The sequence below is a fragment of the Acartia tonsa genome, chromosome 10 (assembly GCF_053477335.1).
Source record: "Acartia tonsa isolate MP-2025a chromosome 10, ASM5347733v1, whole genome shotgun sequence".
NCBI classification, from domain to species: Eukaryota; Metazoa; Arthropoda; class Copepoda; order Calanoida; family Acartiidae; genus Acartia; species Acartia tonsa.
In genome coordinates, this window is record NC_137269.1 from 4,652,474 (window position 1) to 4,674,485 (window position 22,012).

General features: G+C 32.3%; 1 protein-coding gene across 1 annotated transcript in view; it reads right to left on the reverse strand.

Moving 5' to 3' along the window:
* Window positions 1–22,012, reverse strand: part of LOC145329226 (uncharacterized) — a 145,076-nt gene that overhangs the window by 60,855 nt on the left and 62,209 nt on the right. Inside the window, exons 2-6 of the mRNA XM_080173273.1 lie at window positions 15,788–15,862; window positions 15,104–15,204; window positions 4,854–4,965; window positions 4,282–4,360; window positions 3,512–3,603 (exon numbers count right to left, since the gene is read on the reverse strand). Coding sequence (XP_080029399.1) covers window positions 3,512–3,603; window positions 4,282–4,360; window positions 4,854–4,965; window positions 15,104–15,204; window positions 15,788–15,862 — 459 coding nt within the window. The remainder of the gene's footprint in view (window positions 1–3,511; window positions 3,604–4,281; window positions 4,361–4,853; window positions 4,966–15,103; window positions 15,205–15,787; window positions 15,863–22,012) is intronic.

Here is a 22,012-nt window from a genome sequence, read left to right on the forward strand (position 1 = left end):
CTCATTCTACCTTCATAAAGTAAATTATTTAAAAGTTAAAAAATAACATCAAATAATGTAAAAAGTAAAAAAAAATAATCAATAAAATTTTCTTGGAGGAAGAATGATTTCAAATCCCTGTTTTTTTGTGGCCGTGTGTGTGTGTGTGTTGAAAATGCGTACACAAGGGTTGTTTATATCATCATGAATTAATCAAAGATCTCTGTACAGAAAATACACTTTAAGACGTATTATTTACCCTGTCAATACTCCTGACGCCCTTCTACGCAAATTAATTTTATGCTTTTTAAAAAATTAAATAAACTAGTATATAATCTAAAATAATAAACATTTAAATTATCTTGTAAGGTGCGTGCCAATGTAATAGTCAATCAAACTTAAGCAAAATGGTCAAAAAAAAGTCTTGTAAAGGGCTAAAATAAACGATTTTGTCGGCAATCTCATTTATTATATGTTCAATTGAAACAGAATATTGCAAAATCTACATAAGGATTTTTTTGAATTTTTAAATTTGGCATAGATATTCTAAAAGTATGTAATGGCACCTTTGATATAAGCTCATATCATATCGAACCTATATTCGCCCTTTAACGAAAAAAGCTATGCGTTACGGACGGACGGACGTACGGACGGACCGACCCTAATTATAGAAAAGTTTCGCTTTTAAAAAATTACAGCATTATATAAATAGATAGATTGATAGATATATAGATGTATAAATTGATGGATAGATAAATATAAAAGGATAGATACATAGATAGGATAGACCTATCAATAGATAGATGAATAGATAGATGTATAGATAGATAGATTAATAGATACATAGAAAGATTGACAAATTAGAAAGTTGAAAGAAGAAAAGATAAATAGGTAGAAAAATAGATAGATAGATAGTAAGAAAGAAGAATATTATTATTTTGTCAAAAAAAAAATATATAGTGAAAATACCTAACTGCATTTTTCTTCTAGATAGATAGATTGATAGGACACATGAATAGATAATTAGAAAGATAGATAAATAATAGATCTAAAAAGATAGGTAGATAGATAGAGTGATTGTGATATAGATAGATATTAAGAAAGTGTAAACATTATTATTTTGTCAAAAAAATAATAATATATTGAAAATTACCTAAAGGCATTTTTCTTCAAGATTGATAGGATACACGAAGAGATAGTTGGAAAGATAGATTATTAGATAAAGAGATTGATAGAAAAATAGATAGCTAAATAGATAGTTAGATAGATGGACAGTAAGAAAGAGGGATAATATTATTATAAATATATAGATGTAAAAATAGATAGGTAGATATTAAAAAAGAGTAAACATTATCATTTTGTCAAAAACCTAATAATATATTGAAATTACCTAAAGGCATTTTTTTATTTCCTTTAAAAATATGTAAAAAAGTCACCAAATTATAGGGTTTTAGTAAGTTTAATCAGATTTTGGTACTTCTTTCATGGGACTAGGAGTGTAAGATCTCAGAAACCGAGGAAGGGTGTGGACATAGGGCTGTTTATTACACTAGTCCCCAAAGTTTTATAACCACTTTTTCTTTAAATTTTTTGAGAATTTTACCGAACCTTGATTGGTTGGTTCAATAAGGTGGACATCCAAACTTTTCAACCAGTAATTGTAAACTACTAAAGGGTTTAATTTGTGCATCATCATTGGGGATGTACATCAATTTACCTTTAGATCCCTGCAGAAACCACTGGTAAACCGGTTTTGTCCATTTTTAAAGAAATTGACTAACCACTCCCTGAAAAGTATAGAGGGGGCAGGTATAAGGTATAACCAACAAGTGAAATAAATCTTAAATAATGTTTGGGGGGCAAATGAAGAGGTCATCAAATTTACTATATATTGCCCCCAAACGACAGCTGAAAACTCCGTATAGGTTTCGTGATTTTTTTCGAATTAATTTCGTTTTTGGTATAAGCTGAGAAAAGGGGGGGGGGGGGTTGGAGTTATAAAACCCTTCTTAGGTGTTACTAAAGGTACCAAATTCTAAAAATCTGGATAAATAACGTGTCACCTTATAAAGGTTAAAATTGCAGCTTTTCAAAGTGGAGTAAAGACATGCTTTTTAATAAATTCCTTTTTGACAGGCGGAAAATATGTCATCTACGTTAGGCAGGGATGAGACATTAGTCTTTAAATTTCACTATTACCCAAAGTTTACTTCAATATTTTGGGTACTTTTTTCAATTTCTATTAGTTGGTTCCCAACTTGTAAATTCGAAACTTTTCAACTAATGATTTTAGTCTAAAAAAGGGGAAATATTATTTATCGTGAATGGGGATGTATATTAATTTATCGTTCATTGTCTTATCCCCTAAGATCCCTGCATGTTAGTTATTTGGTTGCCTTTAAAAAAGCGAAGCTACCGTATAATTAGGGCCAGCACAATCATAAAACTAACGGGATGTCGGTGAATTTATGTGTCTATCTGTGTGTATCGAATTCGAAGAATTTCACTATCCGCTGAACCGATATGGTTCTCACTGCAGCTTCTTATAGGTCCTGGGATGGTTTATGACTATTTTGTAGGAGGGGCATACCCGCTGGTCCGATAAAATAAAGTAAAAAGGTTTTTATGATTAAGATTTTAAGATTTCCCTGGACTTTTTGTTTATAATAACGTCTTGGGATGGTTTTAGGCTATTTTCTGTAACCTTTTTTTCCTCTTCGAATTCTAACCAATACCTTTTTTATATTTTGCTATTAAGCTTTGCTATTGTTAATGTTGTCATCCTTGTTTTTTTTAGTTGTTTTAAGCTGTCAAGCCTATGCTTATATGTTAATTTTGGTACAGTTTTCTATTTTTGATGGTATTTAAAAAATGACTTAAAAGATTGTGTTTGATGCTTTTATGAATAGTTAGATAGATGGAGGATAGGTAGATAGATAGATGGATAGATTGGTGGATGGATGGATGGATGGATAGATAGATAGATAGATAGATAGATAGATAGATAGATAGATAGATAGATAGATAGAGAGAGAGATAGAGAGAGAGATAGATAGATAGATAGATAGATAGATAGATAGATAGATATATAGATACATAGATACATAGATACATAGATACATAGATAGATAGATAGATAGATACATAGATAGATAGATAGATAGATAGATAGATAGATAGATTGATAGATAGAAAGAAAGATAGATAGATAGAGAGAGAGAGAGAGAGATAGATACATAGATAGATAGATAGATAGATAGATTGATAGATAGATAGAAAGATAGATGGATAGATAGATGGATGGGATAAATAATCAGATAGATTGATCATACTTACAAATAGATAGGTGGATGGATAGAAAGATGGATAAATATATGAATAGATAGATAGATACCTATAATAATATAATAGATAGATGGATGGATAGAAAGATAGATAACTAGTTGAATAGATAGATAGAAACCTATAAAAATATAATAGATAGATGGATGGATAAAAAGATTTATAAATAAATGAATAGATAGATAGATACCTATATGATTTAGAATTTTTCTCCAGATCTCTCTCAAATGCCAAGCTTGTATAGTCGTCCCATTCAGCGTCGCCTTGTCCCACACCTTCATCCTAAATATAGAGCAGTAATTACAGAGTAGCTGCGCTTCTTTGAATAAGTACAATTGACGTACTTCCACGATGGTAATTGATTCATTATAAGACAGCTATGCAAAGATATAAATGGTTAAGACAATGGGCGATACATTGATGTGTACATCCCCAATGATAATAAACAATTCATATCTGTATATCAAAATTATTGGTTGAAAAGTTTGGAACGAACCATTCAGGATTTACTGAACATAATGACAAACTTACTGGAAACTGACTGCTGTGAACTTTTATTGTCCTCCTCTTAATGGACAAACTGACGTACAGAAAAACCCTAGCTATACAATAGCTACGCTTCTAACATAATGACAAACTTACATGAAAGCTATCTGTCGTAAAACTTTGATTGTGGACATAATGACGAACAGACAAAACCTAGCTATATAAAGGCTTCATTTCTAACATAATGACAAACATTTCTAAAAGCTATCCGTTGTAAAACTTTGATTGTGGACATACTGACGTACAGACAAAACCCTAGTTATAGATTAGCTGCGCTTCTAATATAATGAGCATCTCAACTGAAAGCTATCCGTTGTGAAACTTGGATTGTTCTCCTCTATTGTGGACATACTGACGTACAGACAAAACCCTAGTTATAAAGTAGCTACGCTTCTAACATAATGACCAACTAACCTGGAAGCTGTCCGTTGTGAAACTTTGGTTATCCTCTTCCTCCTCTCTTATTATGTCATCTGTTCGAGCGGTCATCTTTCTACATAGATAGATAGATATATAAAAGATAGTTAGACAGATATTCCTGTTTTCACAAATTCTTTCAAATTCAAATGGGATCGGATCTTGGACAAAATAGCCTTGGACAAATAGCCTCGTGGATTTTAACAAAAAGTGGCTGGTAGATTTTTACAATTTTTAATATTGTTTTTACAATTTTAAGGTAAGGTTAGGTTAGGATATATGGCTAGGGGGCTGAGCGCCCGCGGCTAGGCAGGCCAGGGGGCCGAGAGCTGTGGCCATGATCATTATTATCAGTTGAGGCTATTTTCCTTAAGAGGCTTTTTTGTCCTGAGGCTTTTTTGCCCCGAGGCTAATTTGTTCAAGATCCATGGTATTTACTTCAGTTTAGTAAAATATTCATGGCATCGATGGCAAAAGACTGAGCCTATACACGATAAATAGATAGATATATAGATAGTTAGATATTTAGATGACTACATAGATATATAGATAGAGAGTAAATCTCCTACCTTGATAGCTCAGCAATTACTGAATGTAACTCTACTATTCTTTCTTCATATTCTTCTTTAGTAGAAAATTCTGGCACTTCAGAGTATAAGAACTTCTCTGGACGAATTTCTTCTAAAAAATGGAATTTATATTTGTCTAACTTCTGTGGTGTCCTAACCTTACAGAGCTATCATATACCAAATCTAACCTAAAGTAAAGTAAAACACACCTAACCCTGGGTGTTTGGACAGAATAGGTGAAATTTGACTCCATTAGATATCTGAATTGTTGAACCTGATGTTAGAGTGTCATGGACAGCAGATTGACTGTATTAGGTTAGTAAATAAATAGTTGAAAATATATGGAATGATTGATAGATTATTTAGAGAAAAAAAGAGAAAAATATTTGAAATAATTGACAAGTAAAACAGTAATTTAATAAAAATTATCTTAAATAAAAAAAGTTACAGAATCATTCATTACCAATTACATAAATTACATAATTGGGAAAAATTTTAAAACAAGTATAAAGATAAGCAAGAGTAAGGAAGATTAAGTAAAGGAAAGAGAGAGAAAGAGAGAGAGAGAGAGGGGGGGGGGAGAGAGAAGGAGAGAAAAGAGAAAGATAAATAGGTAAGAAAGAGGGGAAAATCGAAAGCAATAAAAAAAGATAATGAAAAAGAAAAGCATGAAGAAAGAAAAAAGAGATAGTTTAAGTACGAGAGAGAGAAAGATAGAGAGAAAGAAAGAGAGAGAGAGAGAGAGATAAAAAGGTAAGAAAATAAAAGGTAAATATAAAGCAATAAAGATAAAGGGGAGAGAGAAAAAAAAGAGAAAAAATACGAAAAAGAAGAAGATAAAAAAAGAGAGAATTTGAAAATAGAAGTATGTATAGAGAAGCCACGCATCTAGAAAAATCAACCAAATTTAATCATTTAATTGAGAGAAAAAATACAGAAAAAAATAACAAGGATGACAACTTTCCATATATCCTGATATAAAAGTAACAGGCTGTCTACTGTATGTCTGATATGGTTCTCCTTTAGAATGCAGCTCTTTAGGTTTAGGTACCGGGAAGGTTTATAACTATTTTGGAGGATGGTCCCTTCACCCTTCCAAGATAAATCAACCCTCCTACCCAGGGGCGTCCAAGCTTTTTATTTTGGGGGGGGTAAAATTTTTTTAAGGGGGGGGTAATTTGGTTTTGGGGGGGGTAAAATGGCGCGCGAAGCGCGCCGAAATTTTTTTTTACCCCCCCCAAAATTTTTACCCCGGGGGTAAAATTTGCTTGGGGGGGGTAATTACCCCCCCTGAAATCTGTTGGCAGGGGTAAAATTTGGTTACCCCCCCCAAAATTTACCCCCGGGGTAAAATTTTTGGGGGGGGTAATTTAAATTTTATAAAAAATTTAGTATTAGAAATGCGCGCGAAGCGCGCAAAAATTTTTTTTGTTAGAGATTTTCTATTTTGGGGGGAGTATTTACCCCCCCAAAATCGTTTGGGGGGGGTAAATACCCCCCCCCAAATCGTTGGGGGTGCCTACGGCACCCCCAAGGTAGGGGTAATTTTTTTTTGGGGGGGGGTATTGTTCACAAAATTTTGGGGGTGCCTACGGCACCCCCAAAATCGTTTGGGGGTGCCAAATGGCCCATTACCCCCCCCCTTGGACGCCTATGCTCCTACCCTCAAAAATATTTTTTATACATTGTCTTTTTCAAACAAAAAGAGGCCTATAGTGGGTGTAGCCGCTAGTTATTAATATAGAACAAAATTGCTTTCAAAAACAAAACAAAAAAAACATATTTTTAATGACAATTTTTCTGTACTCTGTCACCAAAGATTCCCAGATAATTAGTTGGAATTTGTTTCTTTTTTTCTGGGGGAGGAGCTACAAATTATTTTATTTTTATCCCTAGTAACCCGACCCCCCCCCCCCGCGCGCCCTCTCCTTACCCGAAATTTTAAGATTTTTGAAATTTCTAAGAAAATACCTTAACTAACTTTCATAAAGTTAGGGGATATTACAATGGCCGATAAATTGACATACATTTCCAATCCCCATCCAACCAAGCAAAATTCAATAAAAAGTCCCCAAAGTTGTTAAGCCAACGAATAAGAAAACGTTATTATAAAACTTCAACTTTTCAAGGACTAGTATAATAAATAGCCCATTCTCCCCTCCCCCCCCCCTCTTTTTAAATCTCCAATGATGATAAACAAAATTACTCCTTCTGTAGATTAAAACTCTAGGTTGAAAGGTTCAAACACTACTAGTTTAGAAGCCACCCACTAAAATTGAAAATTTTTAAGCCATCGAATAAGATTACGTGATTATAAAACTTTGGGTAACAATGTAATTTACAGTCCCAAGTACTGACCTTTAAAATGTTCACTAAATAATATGTTATTTTTGACTCACCCCTCCCAGCTAATAATATGGGTTCTAATGGACAAATGTTCTAAATTGTTTTTTTTTTATTTTAGTGGCTGTGAGAAAACTAGAACTGTTGGTTACTAAAAATAATCACACATGGATTTTAATAATATGAATTTTTTGTAGGGATAAGACAATCACAGATAAATTGATGTACACTTTCAATGATGATATTTGGACACTCAAATAAATGATTCAACAAATCAAATTCTGTAAAAAGTCCCCAAAGTTGCTAAGCCAATGAATAAGAAAACGTTACTATAAATGTTTGGGTACTAGTGTAAGAAACAACCCAATGCGCCCCCCCCCCCCTTGGAGAAAACTAGAACTTTAGGTTACTAAAAACTTTCAATATATTATTTTTCATGGATCTTAAGGGATAAGACAATGGAAGACAGATTGATGTAAATCCCTAATGATGATAAACAAAATTACCCCAATTTGTCTTTATCTATGCTAGTTTGAACTAATTAACAAAGATTTTTATAGCCAACGAATGAGAGAACGTGTTAAATGTCTGTCTGTATATTAAGATCTCGCTAACCGCTCAACTGATATGTTTATGCTTTACAGTGAAGCTTCTTATAGGTCCAAGGAAGGTTTATAACTATTTTTGGAGATGGGATCTCTACCCTCCCAAGATCAACCCTCTAGAATAAATACCCAACCCCCCTCCAAACAAAATTTTTTTACTTTCTTTTTAAAATTAATTTTGAAAGTTGAGGTCGACTTACCACCCTCCTCCTTCCCTTAAGTGCCCCTAGAGGCCTCTATGGCCTCAGTCGCTAATATTTAACAAAGAAGTAAAGTATATGTATATTAATTAATGTAACCAAGCATATAATAATAGGTTATGTCTTTTTTTAACCAAAGTTATTAATGGTAAAGTAATACATTATAATTCATGGGGAACTACGTCATAACAAAAGATGTTAAAAATTGTGTTAAGAATGCCTTGTCTGCAAAACAGGCAGAAAAAATTACAGTTAGGACTTTCAGACAAATATTATCTAAAGAAAAAATACATTCAGCTCAAACAGTTATTTTGTAGAATATAAAGGGATAAGACAATGAACGATAAATTGATATACATCCTCAAAGATTATTACCCTTTCTGTATGTAGATTAAAATCAAAATCAAATAAAAGTGACCAAAGTTTTTGGAAAAACGAATAACATAATGTGGTATTAAAACTTTGGGTACCAGTACAATGTTTTTTCCAATGTTCCCTCCCTTACTAGTTATTATTTAACTCTAGTTTACAAACTTTGGTAAACAAACATTAGTAATTCCAACTATCATTACGACATTGTGGTTTAACTACCCACCCCCCCCCCCTCTTGCCCCAGCTTTAAATATCCAGGGAGGGAGGAGCCATTGGACTGTAAATTACCCTCGTATCCCCACTTTATATTATACGTTGCCCATAAACCTTTGGATTCTTTTATTGAATGATTATTTGTTGGTTCCAAACAAGTAGTCTTCAAACCAATAATTTAGAACTACAACAGGGGTAATTTGGTTCATTATCATTGAGGATATATATCAATTTATTGTTCATTTTCTTATCCCCTGAAATCCCTGTCAAAAAACCACCTTTCTAGATGAAGATAGAACAAGGACGATAACATCCATAAAAGCCAGGAATCCAAAAAGGATTAGACAATTTACATCCAAAATGATGATACACACAATTACCTCTACTGTAGACTACAATTAGTGGTCTAAACGTTTGGACACTCAACTTAAGAAACCAACAAAATTTAAGAATATTTAAACAATTTTCCACTAATAAAAGACTTGATTTTGTTGGAGTATGCTTTGAGGGGAAGCTTTATTAATTATTATTGTTCATTAAGTTGTGTGAACATTAGCTAAGTGGCAGGAAAGGGACATTGGACTGTAAATTACACTGGTACCCAAAATGTTTTGTTGACTCGAAAACTTTGAGTGCTTTTCATTGATTGGTTAGTTCCAAACTTTTTCATACATTGTCTTATCCCTTAAGATCCTTGCTCTCAGTGGCAATAATTATAGGTTACCACCCCTTCAAAATATGAACAAAACTTGGATTTTTAAAATGTACATTATTTTTTAAACTTTTTCTTAGGAGGAGGGTAGATGTACCATACTGCAAATAGTTTTAAACCTTCCCTGGACCTAGAAGAAGCGTTGCTGTAAAGAACCATATCAGTCCAGTGGTTAGCTAGATCTTAAGGTACAGACAGACAGACAAATATCAGAATAAGAATGGATATAAAATATACGTGGATATTTTGCGGGTGAAATTTTTTTTTGTAAAATTAGCTTGCTAATATGAACCTCATTCATTGGTCAGTTAGTTCATCAAGTAGGATTGGAGACGATTGGGTAAAGGGGGTTAATGGAGGGAATCGTTCTATACCCAGCTATGAGTATAACTTTATTAGAGAACATGAAAATCTGGTGCAACATCCAAGTAATGATATATCGATTATAAGAAGTATACAAATAATGACACACAGAAAACTGTCCCGAATTTGTATTAATTTTTAGGAACAAGACTCCAGTCATATTTTTCTTTCCCGAAAAAGGGAAGGGGGGAAGAAAATCTCTTCAAAAGAGATGGGGAAAACCCCCTTTTCTCCCATATCTTTTTTCTTTTCCCCTTCCCTTTTTTTTCTTTCCCCCTTCCCTTTTTCGGGAAAGAAAAATATGACGTAACTGGAGTCTTGTTCCTCAAAATTAATACAAATTCGGGACAGTGTCCAAATAATAAATGTTGATTATTGGTCATCCAAAACCCCAATGGAATGAACAATAGAAATTAATGGAGTGTAATTGAATATTTTGGTGGGAAACTAGGGCTTTCTAGTTGTCTGTTTGTATGTCTGTCGGTCTGTCTGTCTGTTTGTTTGTCTGTTTTTTGTCTCTGTATCTATCTGTCTATATATAACTATATATATCTCTTCCTTATATTGATCTTTTTATCTTTCGTTCTCTCTTTCTATCTTTCTATATGTCTGTCAATCTGTCTGTCTATCTGTCTTTCTAACACTCTGTATTTCTGTAAGTTTATATCTATATATCTATCTATCTGTTAATTTATCTATTTATCTTTCAGTCTGGCTGTCTATCTATCTATTATTGTGCCTGTCTATCTTTCTGCCTGGCTGTCTGTCTATCTTTCTGCCTGGCTGTCTATCTATCTATTATTGTGTCTGTCTCTCTGTCTGTAATCTGTATACCTATTTATTTATCTATCTTTCTGTATGTCTGTCTGTATCTACCTATCTATCTAGCTATCTTTACTTTTTAAAACCTACTAAACTTGATTGGTTGAAAATAACTCATTTTATTTTGATGTATCTATTTTGGAACGGAAACAATACATTATTTTTTTTAAATTGTACTTTTTCTCAGCTCTTAACTAGAACAAATATATGCATAAATAGCGCATAAGACTATTGTATATAAACGAAGTTAAGTAAGGGACATTGGACTGTAAATTTTATTGTTTGCCTAAACATTTTGTGACTGATGATTGGGATGTACAAACTAACAGTGTAATCCTTATCTATTAGCAAATTTTAGCAATCAATGAAAGACAATTTTATATGGAAGGAAGTCCCAAAGTTTTATAAAAACATTTTCTTATTCGTTGGCTTAACAAATTTGGGTATGCTCATTGAATTTTGTTTGGTTAAATCCTTAAAATGAGTGTCCTAACGTTTCGACCACTTATTGTATTCTTAAATCATCCATTGTCCTACCCCTTTATGCCTGGCCCCCAAATAAAGGTTTAACAAAATGGGATGAGAGAACTTTAAGTGTAGGGGGGGGGGGGTGGTGATCCCACCCCCCCGCAAGGTTGTTAGGGCGCGGAAATTGTAAATTAGTGGTCGAAAACTTTCACACAATTATACAAACAAAAAGTGATTGATTTGTTGGGATTGAGATATCTGGCTACCTAGATAGAGAGATAGATAGACAGATAGAAAGCAAGATAGAGAGATATACAAAACGGGAAAACTTAAATAAAAGGTGATTGATATGTAAATATAGACATCTAGATAGCTAGGAAAAAAAGTAAGATAATTAGATAATGATCGATTTTTAGATATTCAAGATATCTAGATAGATGGATAGATATGTGAAATAATAGTTAGATAGCTAGATGGCTGGATAGATGAATAGATAGATGGATAAATAGATAGATAGGTAGATAGAAAGATAGAAACTTAGATAAATATATATTTAGATAGTGAACAGTTTTACAAATAAAAACTGATTGGATTTAAATTGAACTTTCTAGTTTACAGCTAAACAAGTTTTTGTCTGCAATAAAATTCCTCTAAAGAAGTCAAAGTGAATAAAAAATTGCCTCCTAAAAAGTTTAAATGAATCCCGATTTAGTTCTGCTGTTAGCGAGATCCTTTAGTACAAATAGATATTTATCTTGTTACTTTTATATAAAAAAATTATTACATAAAGGTTTTTTTTCTCGAAATTGAAATTACTCTGACTATTTTTTAAAAGCGTAAAACACTTAATCAACATAATGATCGCATTTAGTACAACTTAGTACTTCAAGTCTGTTTGTTTGTTTAACAAAATTACAAAATATTCTAAGCTATACTAAAAAATCATGTATCGTATAGTAAAAAAAGTTTTTTTCAAGAATAACAAAATACTAATTAATCGTAAATTATCATTTTTCTATCCGAGGAAAGGTGTCTATAAAATAATGCGATAAATAACTATTATGGCATATTATGGATGGGGTGGATATTGGACTGCATATTATTCAAGTCCCCAAACTTTTATAATAACGTTCTCTTATTCGTTGGGACTTTTATTGAATTTTGATTTTGATTGGTTGGTTGAGTGTCCACTTATTGTAATCTACAAAAGGGGTAATTTTCTGTATCATCAATGTTGATGTACAATGTACATCAATATAATCAACCATTTTCTTATCCCTTTAGATTCCCGAAATTTAATCCTTATATAACAGGATGTTTGTCTGTTTGTGTGTCTGTATGTACCGAAGGATCTCGCTAACCGCTGAACCGATCGGGTTCTCCTTAACAGGGTAGCTTCTCATAGGTCCCAGGAAGGTTTATAACTATTTTCTTGGGGGGTGGGACACACCCAACCCCCCTAAAAATGAAAAATACCCCCCCTTAAATTTTTTTTTTTTACTTTTTCTTTTCAAATCTAAAATAAGAAATTGGGTTATCAAATTCGACTCCCCCATTCGACTAGAGGCCTCTAGGGGCGTAGCCGCTAGTCTATATATATAGAGTAGCTTCACTATTAATAAGAAAAATCATTGATTAAGAATGGTTCATGTTTGGAATTAAAATCAGCTTTAAACATGATAGCTACTTTGAATAGTAATATCTATAGATACATAGATTGATAGATTGATTGATAGATAGATTGATATATAGATTGATATACAGATTGATAGAAAGCTTAATACATAGCTTGATAGATAGATTGATAAATAGATAGATAGACAAATAGATGGATAAATAGATAGATAGATAACTATAAAATCAATCTATTACTACCCATTATTGATCATTATAAAACAGTTTTTTTAAATTGATTTTAATGATGATAGATTAATAGATAGATAAAGATAGATAGACAGATAGATTGATAATTATAAAACAGGTTTTTTTGTGATGATTTTCAATTAATGTTAGATTGATAGATATATAGGTAGAAAGATAAATAGGCAGACAGACATATAGATAGATAACTATAAAATCAAACTATTACTACCCATTATTGATCATTATAAAACAGTTAAATAGATAAATAGATAGATAGGTAGATAGACAGATAGATAGATAACTCTAAAATCAAACTATTACTGCCCTTTATTGATCATTAAAAAAACAGTTTTTTAGTGAGGATTTTCAATGAATATTAGATTGATAGATAGATAGGTAGATAGATGGATAGACAGACAGACAGACAGACATATAGATAGATAACTATAAAATCAAACTATTACTGTCCATTATTGATCATTATAAAACAGTTAAATAGATAAATAGATAGATAGGTAGATAAATTGATAGTTTTTTTGTGATGATTTTAATGAATGATGAGAATCAAAATAGAAATAGGGGTTGGGCATAAAGTTAAGGGATAGAGAAATGGAGAAAAAATCAATAACAAACTTTGGGTACTTTTATTAAATTTGATTGAGTGGATCCATACTTTTCTACCATTAATTGTTGATCGGCAAAAGGGGTAATTTTGTGCATCATCATAGGGGATGTTAATCAATTTATCGTCCATTGTCTTATCACTTAAGATCCCTACTTTTGATTTAAAGAATGGGTAATCATTTTGTTTATCATCATAGAGGATGTGAATATATTTATCGTTCATTGTCTTATCCCTTCAGATCCCTAATCTTGATCAACAAAAGGGGTAATTTTTTGCATCATCATGGGGGATGTATGTATATCAATTTATCGTCCATTGTCTTATCCCTTAAGATCCCTGACTGGTGTTCGCACAGCTATTAATCAAAACCACTCCTGCAAATTATTTAAGTAGCGCAGCTACTCTATATTAAGGGGTATGTCTGTACGTCGTACGTCCATTTGCTCCAATATTGTTAAAAAAACAGACACTCAGTAGACTGAGTTTTAAAAAGTACGGTTGCTTAAAGCTTCGCTTTTTAAAAACTTTTTCTATAAGAAATTTATGCGAACAAATAACCAACAGAAACTTTACATTACAATTACTGGTTGAACGTTTGGACACTCAACTTAAGGAATAAAAATTTAGCCAACGAATAAGAAGACGTGAGTATGATACTTTGAGGACTAGTTAAATAAACAGCCCAATGTCCCCTCCTTCCCTGTTATCAATACAAATTCTTTTTGACATGTCCTGGTAAATTTTTGTCAAATTTTTTTTGCGACATCATCTTACCAGAGATGCGAATAAATATTCAAAAAAGAAATCTAATCATGAAATTGAACTTTATACCATAAAGGGAGGGAATGATAACAGATTGTAAATCATACTGGTACCCAAAGTTTCATTAAAATGATTTCTCATTTAAAGTTGTTTTAACAACTTGGGTACTAGAGGCATTAAAAAAATTTTAACTAATATTTGTATTCTACAAAAGGGGTCATTTTGTTTAACATTATTGGAATAATTAGTGGATTTATTAACAAAAGAAAATTTAGGTTGCTAATATGGACCTCCTTTTTTAGTCAGTTCGTTCATCCAATAAAAGGGGAGGGGATTGGTTTATGCTGGGAATATAACTTTAATGGAATATATGAAAATCTTGTGCAAAATCCAAGTAATTTTATTTCGATTTAAATAACTGAATAACTATGTCTACCCTATTTTTGTATTGAAGAAAATAAGAACTAAATTCACAATAGATGGAATTTTTATCCTTTAATAATGGTCTACACATAGTACAGGGATCTTAAGGGATAAGACAATGGACGATAAATTGATATAAATTACATTCTGTAAATCAAAATTATTGATTGAAAAGTTGAGCCACTAAACAAATTCTAAGTACCAAAAGTTTTAAAACCAGCGAACAATATTACGTGGTTATAAAAGTTTGAGTACAATCGTAACTTACAATCTGATTTTTTCCTTCCTCCCCTAATAAAATATTAGCTTACTACCGGTTCTCATCCAACGGAAATTTAAATGAAAAATAAATTTATTACTTCATAAGTAGACGTTTCATTAAACATAATTGAATCTGGAATCTTGGAAAAATAGAAGAGAGATAGATAGACAGATTGACAGACAGGCAGATTGCCATACTGGATAAAAAATCATGTTACCTTTTCGGCTCAGACTTTCATAGGTAGATGTTTCATTGAAAAGAATTGAATCTGGAATCTTGGAGAAATAGTTCTGAAACTGAAGGAAGGATACACGTCCCCTGGAATAGATAGATAAGATAAATAGATGGTTGGACAGATAGATAGATAGATGGATAGGATAGATAGATAGAGAGATAGTTGGATAGATAGATAGATAGATAGTTGGATAGATATATAGATATATTGTCTATAGTTGGATAGATAATTAGATAGATAGACAGAAGGATGGATAGATAGATAGATAAATAAATAGATAGATAGATAGATAAATGGACAGTTGGATGGATGGATGGAAGGATTGATATATGGATGGATGGATGGATGGATAGATAGATGGATGGATGGATGGATAAATGGATGGATATATAGATAGATATGACTGTATAAATAGTTAGATATATAAGATGATTACCTATGATTATTGGGTATAACTGAGTCAGCTATAAATCCCAAGTCTAACTCCTTACAAGCATATAGATAGATAGATAGATATAACTGTATAGGTAGATAAATAATAAGATGATTACCTATGATTATTGGGTATAACTGAGTCAGCTATAAATCCCAAGTCTAACTCCTTACAAGCATATAGATAGATAGATAGATATAACTGTATAGGTAGATAAATAATAAGATGATTACCTATGATTATTGGGTATAACTGAGTCAGCTGTAAATCCCAAGTCTAACTCCTTACAAACAGCCTCTAGGTCTCGTCTGAAATAAAAAAAATATTAGTTTTACCCTTTATTAGATTGTACAATTTTTTTCGGACAAGTCCTTTTTGATTATTTTTTTCCAGGGATAAGACAGTGGACAATAAATTGATATACTCCACTGTAGATTAAAATTATTGGTTGAAAAGTTTGGACTCTTTTGGGACTAATAAATTAAAATTTAATAAAAGTACCCAGAGATTTTGAGCTAACGAATAAGATAAATGGGTTATAAAACTTTGGGTACAAGTATTATTTGCAGTCCTATGTCTCCGTCCTCCCTGTTCTTAAAGAAAAATGGTACCCATGTTCCATCATTCGTTTAAAAAAGCTCCATAGATTAATGAAAATGCTATTTGAATTTATGTTACGCATCTGTCAGTCTGCTAGGAAAGACAAAGTTACAAACTAACCCCAATTCTAAAGTAGCCGTGCTACTTTTTAAAAAAGCAGCCGCACCAAAAATTCGGCTGTCCAAGCAGATTAGTGACGTACAGATGATTTTAACGGGTGGTAACCAGGGTACTTAAGGGATAAGATAAGACAATGGACAATAAAATGATACACATCCCTAATGTTAATAAACAAGATTATCCCTTATGTAGAATTTCATTTAAGGTTGAATATGTGGAGGTACTACTAAAGTTTTTTAGCCAACGAATGAGATAACTAGAATATAACACTTTGGATACCAGTGTAATTTACAATTCAATGTCCCTTCCCTCCCTGCGGGCATCGCATTTTTAGAATTTATCTGTACATATTTTTACGTTTTTAGAAGCGAAGCTACTTTATACGCCTTAGTGTCCGTCTGTTTGTCTGTCTGTCCTTTAGACTGTAAAGCTTTTCTATTATTAAGGTTTGTACGTAATTTTGATTTTGTTTGAAGTATAGGATCTCGGAAAAGGCAGATACTTTGTGATATAAACGAGGGGTATGGACGGTCCACTAGTAGCAAAAAAATGGGATGTTGACAAAATTTCTTTTTGAATAACAAAAATAATTCTCATTTAAATATTAACTGCCTTATTAGGGATGTAGGGGGAGGACACTGGATTAGAAATTAATCTTTCCCTGATATCTCTTGTGAGGGGTGTGGTACCCTTACCCAAATTAGTTATTAACTTTTCAGGACCTAGGATAAGCTACATTATAAAGGAGTAACATATTTGTTCAGTGGTTAAAGAGATACTTCGGTACAGACAGACAGATAGTCATCCTTTTACTTTTATATAAGGATTTATTTTTATTTATCCGTTAAAATTTTGATAACCACTGAACCGATTCAATTCTCATTTGAAGGAAAGCTACACAGTACTCCTAAGATGGTTTTAGGCTATCATTCTGATTTACCTCTTGAATGTAGATACCCTAGAATATATGTATTTTGCTAAGTCATTTTGCAGAATAAGCTACACAAGCATCTACATCTATATGAATTTATTATTATTTTACTGAAAAAGTCTTTTTTAATTTAAATTTTGTTATTTTTCGACTCCACTCCTTTTTTTGGTTGGATGTGAAGCTACTCTATAAATGAAGATGATTGTATGTTTGTCTGTCTATCTGTTTGTTTGTCTGTTTTATCTGTCTGTCTGTTTTATCTGTCTGTCTGTCTGTCTATCTTTCTGTATTGCTTACTGTGGCTTAAACGTAAAGTTTTTGGGAAGTTGATAAAATCTTTCCCTCTTTCTTTCTAACTTTCTCTCAGGATCTATGGAGAACCATATCGGTTCAGCGATTAGAAAATCCCCCTTTTTCTCTTCGCTGCTGTTTCATTTAAACATTCTTGTCAACTCTCCCAAAAATCTGTCTTTTTTTCTTAACTTTTCATGAAACTTAATTTTTATACAATTTGTCACAGTCAAATGTCATTTCTTGAGATTTTAAGTAACATAGTATGACAATAGAATATTTGTAAAGCAAGCCTGATAATTTACTGTGACACTACTGTGGCACAGTAACTATGGAACTAGTCTTTAATCAAGACAGTTAATTATGGAAATTATTTTGTTATGCAGACTTTTTCTTTGATTTGCCAGCAGGGATCTATAGGGATAAGACAATGAATGATTAATTAATAATGATAAATAAAATTTCCCTTCTGTAGATTATAATTATTAGAAGAAATCTTTTGAAATTACTGGATGAAACCAACCAATCAAGTGAATCACACCCCGACACACCTTCCAGAATAGTGTCTTCTCCCTTAAATTCTCCCATAAAGATACAAAATCAAACAAAAGCTTTTCTATAATTAGGGGTCGGTCCGTACGTCCGTCACACACGGTTAGCTTTTTCGTTAATTTAGGCATGTTAGAATTGTCCTATCGATTTCAAACTTTGCATAGTGATTCCTTTAGTAGTTATGTACGATGTAAAAAGCGTAGCAACTTTATAATCATTACAAGAACGTCCATTTCAAACATATTGATTTTTTTACTTTTTTAACAATACATTTTTATGTGATCTAATCATCCGATTGATCTGATTTTTGATATGTTGATTCCTGGGACAACAAAGTATAATGTTATAAGCAAAGCAACTCTATAATCAAGTCCTAAAAATGTAAGTATGTCCAGAAACATTATCCTGTATCAAGCAGTTTTTCAACAAATTTACCTACAATTTGCTTCGAATCTTTACTTTTATATTCTGATTATTCAGTTCTGACACTATACAAGTGTTGATGTCCGTTTTTCCTACATTTTCATTGCTTCGCTTTTATGGATGTTGTTATCCTTGTTTCAAAAGAACTAAATATTGATTAAATTATAACTAGTTTTAAATTACTACTCAATACCGTATCTTCAATATCCGTTAAAATAACGATTTCCGTTTTGTTTCTTTCATTCTTTTTAGGCATTGATTTGGTGATTTATATTTTTACTAGCGGCTACGCCCCTAGAGTCCTCTAGATGCATTTAATCTAAAAAAAAATTTGGGAATGCGGGTGGGGGTGAAAAAACTGTATACTTAATATAATCCTTATAATAAAGTAACAGGATGTTTGTTTGTCTGAATGTTTGTCTGTCTGTTTGTCTGTGCCGAAGGATCTTGCTAACCGCTGAACCGATCGGGTTCTCCTTAACAGGGTAGCTTCTCATCCCGGGAAGGTTTATAACTATTTTGGGGAAGGGTACAATCACCCTCCCAAGAGAAATCATTTTTACAAAGAGAGTTCAACGCAACATAAACGTCAACGCAACACAGATATATTTGAAATATATAAAAAAACACATTTAAAGTGCAACTAGAGGCCTCTAGGGGCATAGCCGCTAGTCCATATAATAATGTAACATGATATATTTTTGTAACGTGATTTATCAATTTAACATCCATTGTCTTGTCCCCTGAGATCCCTGGTTGTGTTTATCTATATAAATCGTGTCAGCAATAAATCATAAGATTTTTAACAAAAAGTTTGAATTTAAATTTATGTCTGTTTGCAGATTCGAGCAATTTATCTTTTTATCTGCGTATCAGGGATCTTAAGGGATAAGACAATGGATGATAAATTGATATACATACCTTATGATGATTTACAAAGTAACCTTTTCTGTAGATAGAACCTATTGGTTGAAAAGTTTGGACAATAAGAGCTTGAACCAAGTAGTCAATGTTTATTAATATTTTAAAAAAATATAATTTAATTTTTTTTAAAGCGAAGCTGCACTATAAATAGGGAATGCCTGTACGTCCATATGTCTGTCTGTACGTCCTTGGTGGTCCATTACAGGCATATACAGGGATAAGACAATCGCCGATAAATGGATGTACATCCCTAATGGTGAAGGTTTCGATTAGTGGTTAAAACGTCTGAAAACTCAACCAAAAACCAACCGATTGAAATTCAATAAAGTTTCTAAAGTTGTAAAGCAACAACCAATAAGAAAACGGTATTATAAAACTTTGGGGACTAGTTTAATAATCAGCTCATTGTTCCCTCACTCCCTAGGTCCACCATGTATTTTTTTATTAGTATTCAAAAACTACTTATTTAAATGGAAAGTCATATTCGGTGATTAACTGACAATGCTTATAATGCTATTTATGCACATAACTGTCCTTGTTAATTTTTACTTATTGAAATATAATAAGTAAAAAATAAGTTTTAAAGCTTGGCTTTTCAAAGTTTAAAGATCAGTTTAGTTATCAGCTAATCCATCAATAATAAACAGATTGATATTTAATAATAGACAGACAGACATAGATAGATAGATGGATAGATGGATAGATGGATAGATGGATAGATAGATAGATAAATAGATAAATAGATAGATCGATAAATTGATAGATAGAAAGGACTGTATGATACCTAACTGTTATTTTTAAACTAGGGACTTTTTAAATCCTTGTTTTAAATTCACCATTTGCTTAGGGAAAGGGCAATAGGTAAAAAAAAATCTTTGAAATAATTGTAATGTGTGAAATTTAGCCTTTTGTAGCAGTTTGATATAGCTGGTTCAGAAAGTTGAGTGTCCAGACGTTTCAACCACTGATTGTAATCTACAGAAAGGGTAATTTTGTGTTTCATCATTGGGTATGTACATTAATTTATCATTGTCTTATCCCTTAAGATCCCTGATCTCGTTGACTATATCATTAAATTGTCTTTAGTAATATTAAAGGCTAGATTTATGATAGATCTAATAGATGGAGGAGCTGATCAGGGATCTACAGGGATAAGACAATGGCCGATAAATTGATGTACATCCCCAATGATGATACATAAAATTACCCATTCTGTAGATTACAATTGATAGTTGGAACATTTGGACACTCAACTTAATCAGAACTCTCTGAAGTCCCCAACAAATGAGAAAACGCTTTTATAAAACTTTGGGGACTAGTGTAATCGCCTCTCTCTCTGGGAGCTGATAGAGTGTAAGATTGAATATTTAAATAAATAGACAGAAAGGATAGGTTGAATTGTAAATTATAGGTGTCCCCAAAGTTTTTTCACAACACGTTCTTTCAATCGTTAAATCTAGCAATATCAAAGCATTTCCATCAATATAATTGATAAACAAAAGGTCCAATTTTGTTTATCATAATCGAGTGGTGTGCATCAATTTTTCATCCATTGTCTTATCACTGAGTTTTATAGAAAAGCATATAGATAGATAGATATAAAGATAGATAGAAAGATACTTGATTTTAAAGGTTATATTCTGATTTATTAAGCTTGATTTTAATAGGCAAATCATAGTATGATTAGATCTTAGGTAGAGTTAGAGAGAGAGAGAGAGAGAGAGAGAGAGAGAGAGAGAGAGAGAGAGAGAGAGAGCGAGAGAGAGAGAGAGAGAGAGAGCGAGAGCGAGAGAGAGAGACAGAGAGAGAGACAGAGAGAGAGAGTGATTTATATAAAAAATGATTATCCCTTTTGAATGCTATAATTCAGTACAGCAAAAAGTAAAATGAACTAAAAAAAAGACAGACAAAGTTTTAGGAAAGCTAAACATTTAATAGTTAGGTGTTAAAATTTTGAATATTATTACTGCGCGTCTAAATATTGCAAAAAATTATTAGACCGAATCTTTTTATAATCAAGGATGACAACATATTTATATAGCGAAGCGCAGATATAGAACATACCCTCAACAATCATAGCCAAACAGACAGACGGACAAAGTAAGTTATAAAGACAAAATTAAACATAAGTTATTCATCCTATTATATAAAGCAGTTGTCTGTTGCGAAGGATCTCGCAAACCGCTGCACCGATGTGGGTCGACTTTTCCCTCTCCTAAACTTCTAGAGGTGTAGCCGCTAGCCCTATTATATAAAGTAGTAGAGTTTTTTTTTGTATTTTAGCTTGTGATTTCACAACTACTGAACTTATAAGGAAGCTTTGTATAGGATGGTTTTAGACTATTTTCTGCCCTTTACTACCCTTCTGAATATAAAGCCAATTGATGCTAGTGGCACATTCGCCAGGTTACCTTAAAGTAAAAAACTTAATAATGTTGATTAAAATTTTAGAAGCAGCATTTTAGTGGTTATAGTACTTTAGTGGTTTTAGTACTTTTAAAACTTGAGTACATTTTTGGAATACTGGATATCTATCTCCTATAGTGCAGGTTAATCTTTGGTTGTATTACCAGGGATCTTAAGGGATAAGACAATGGACGACAAATTGCTGTACATC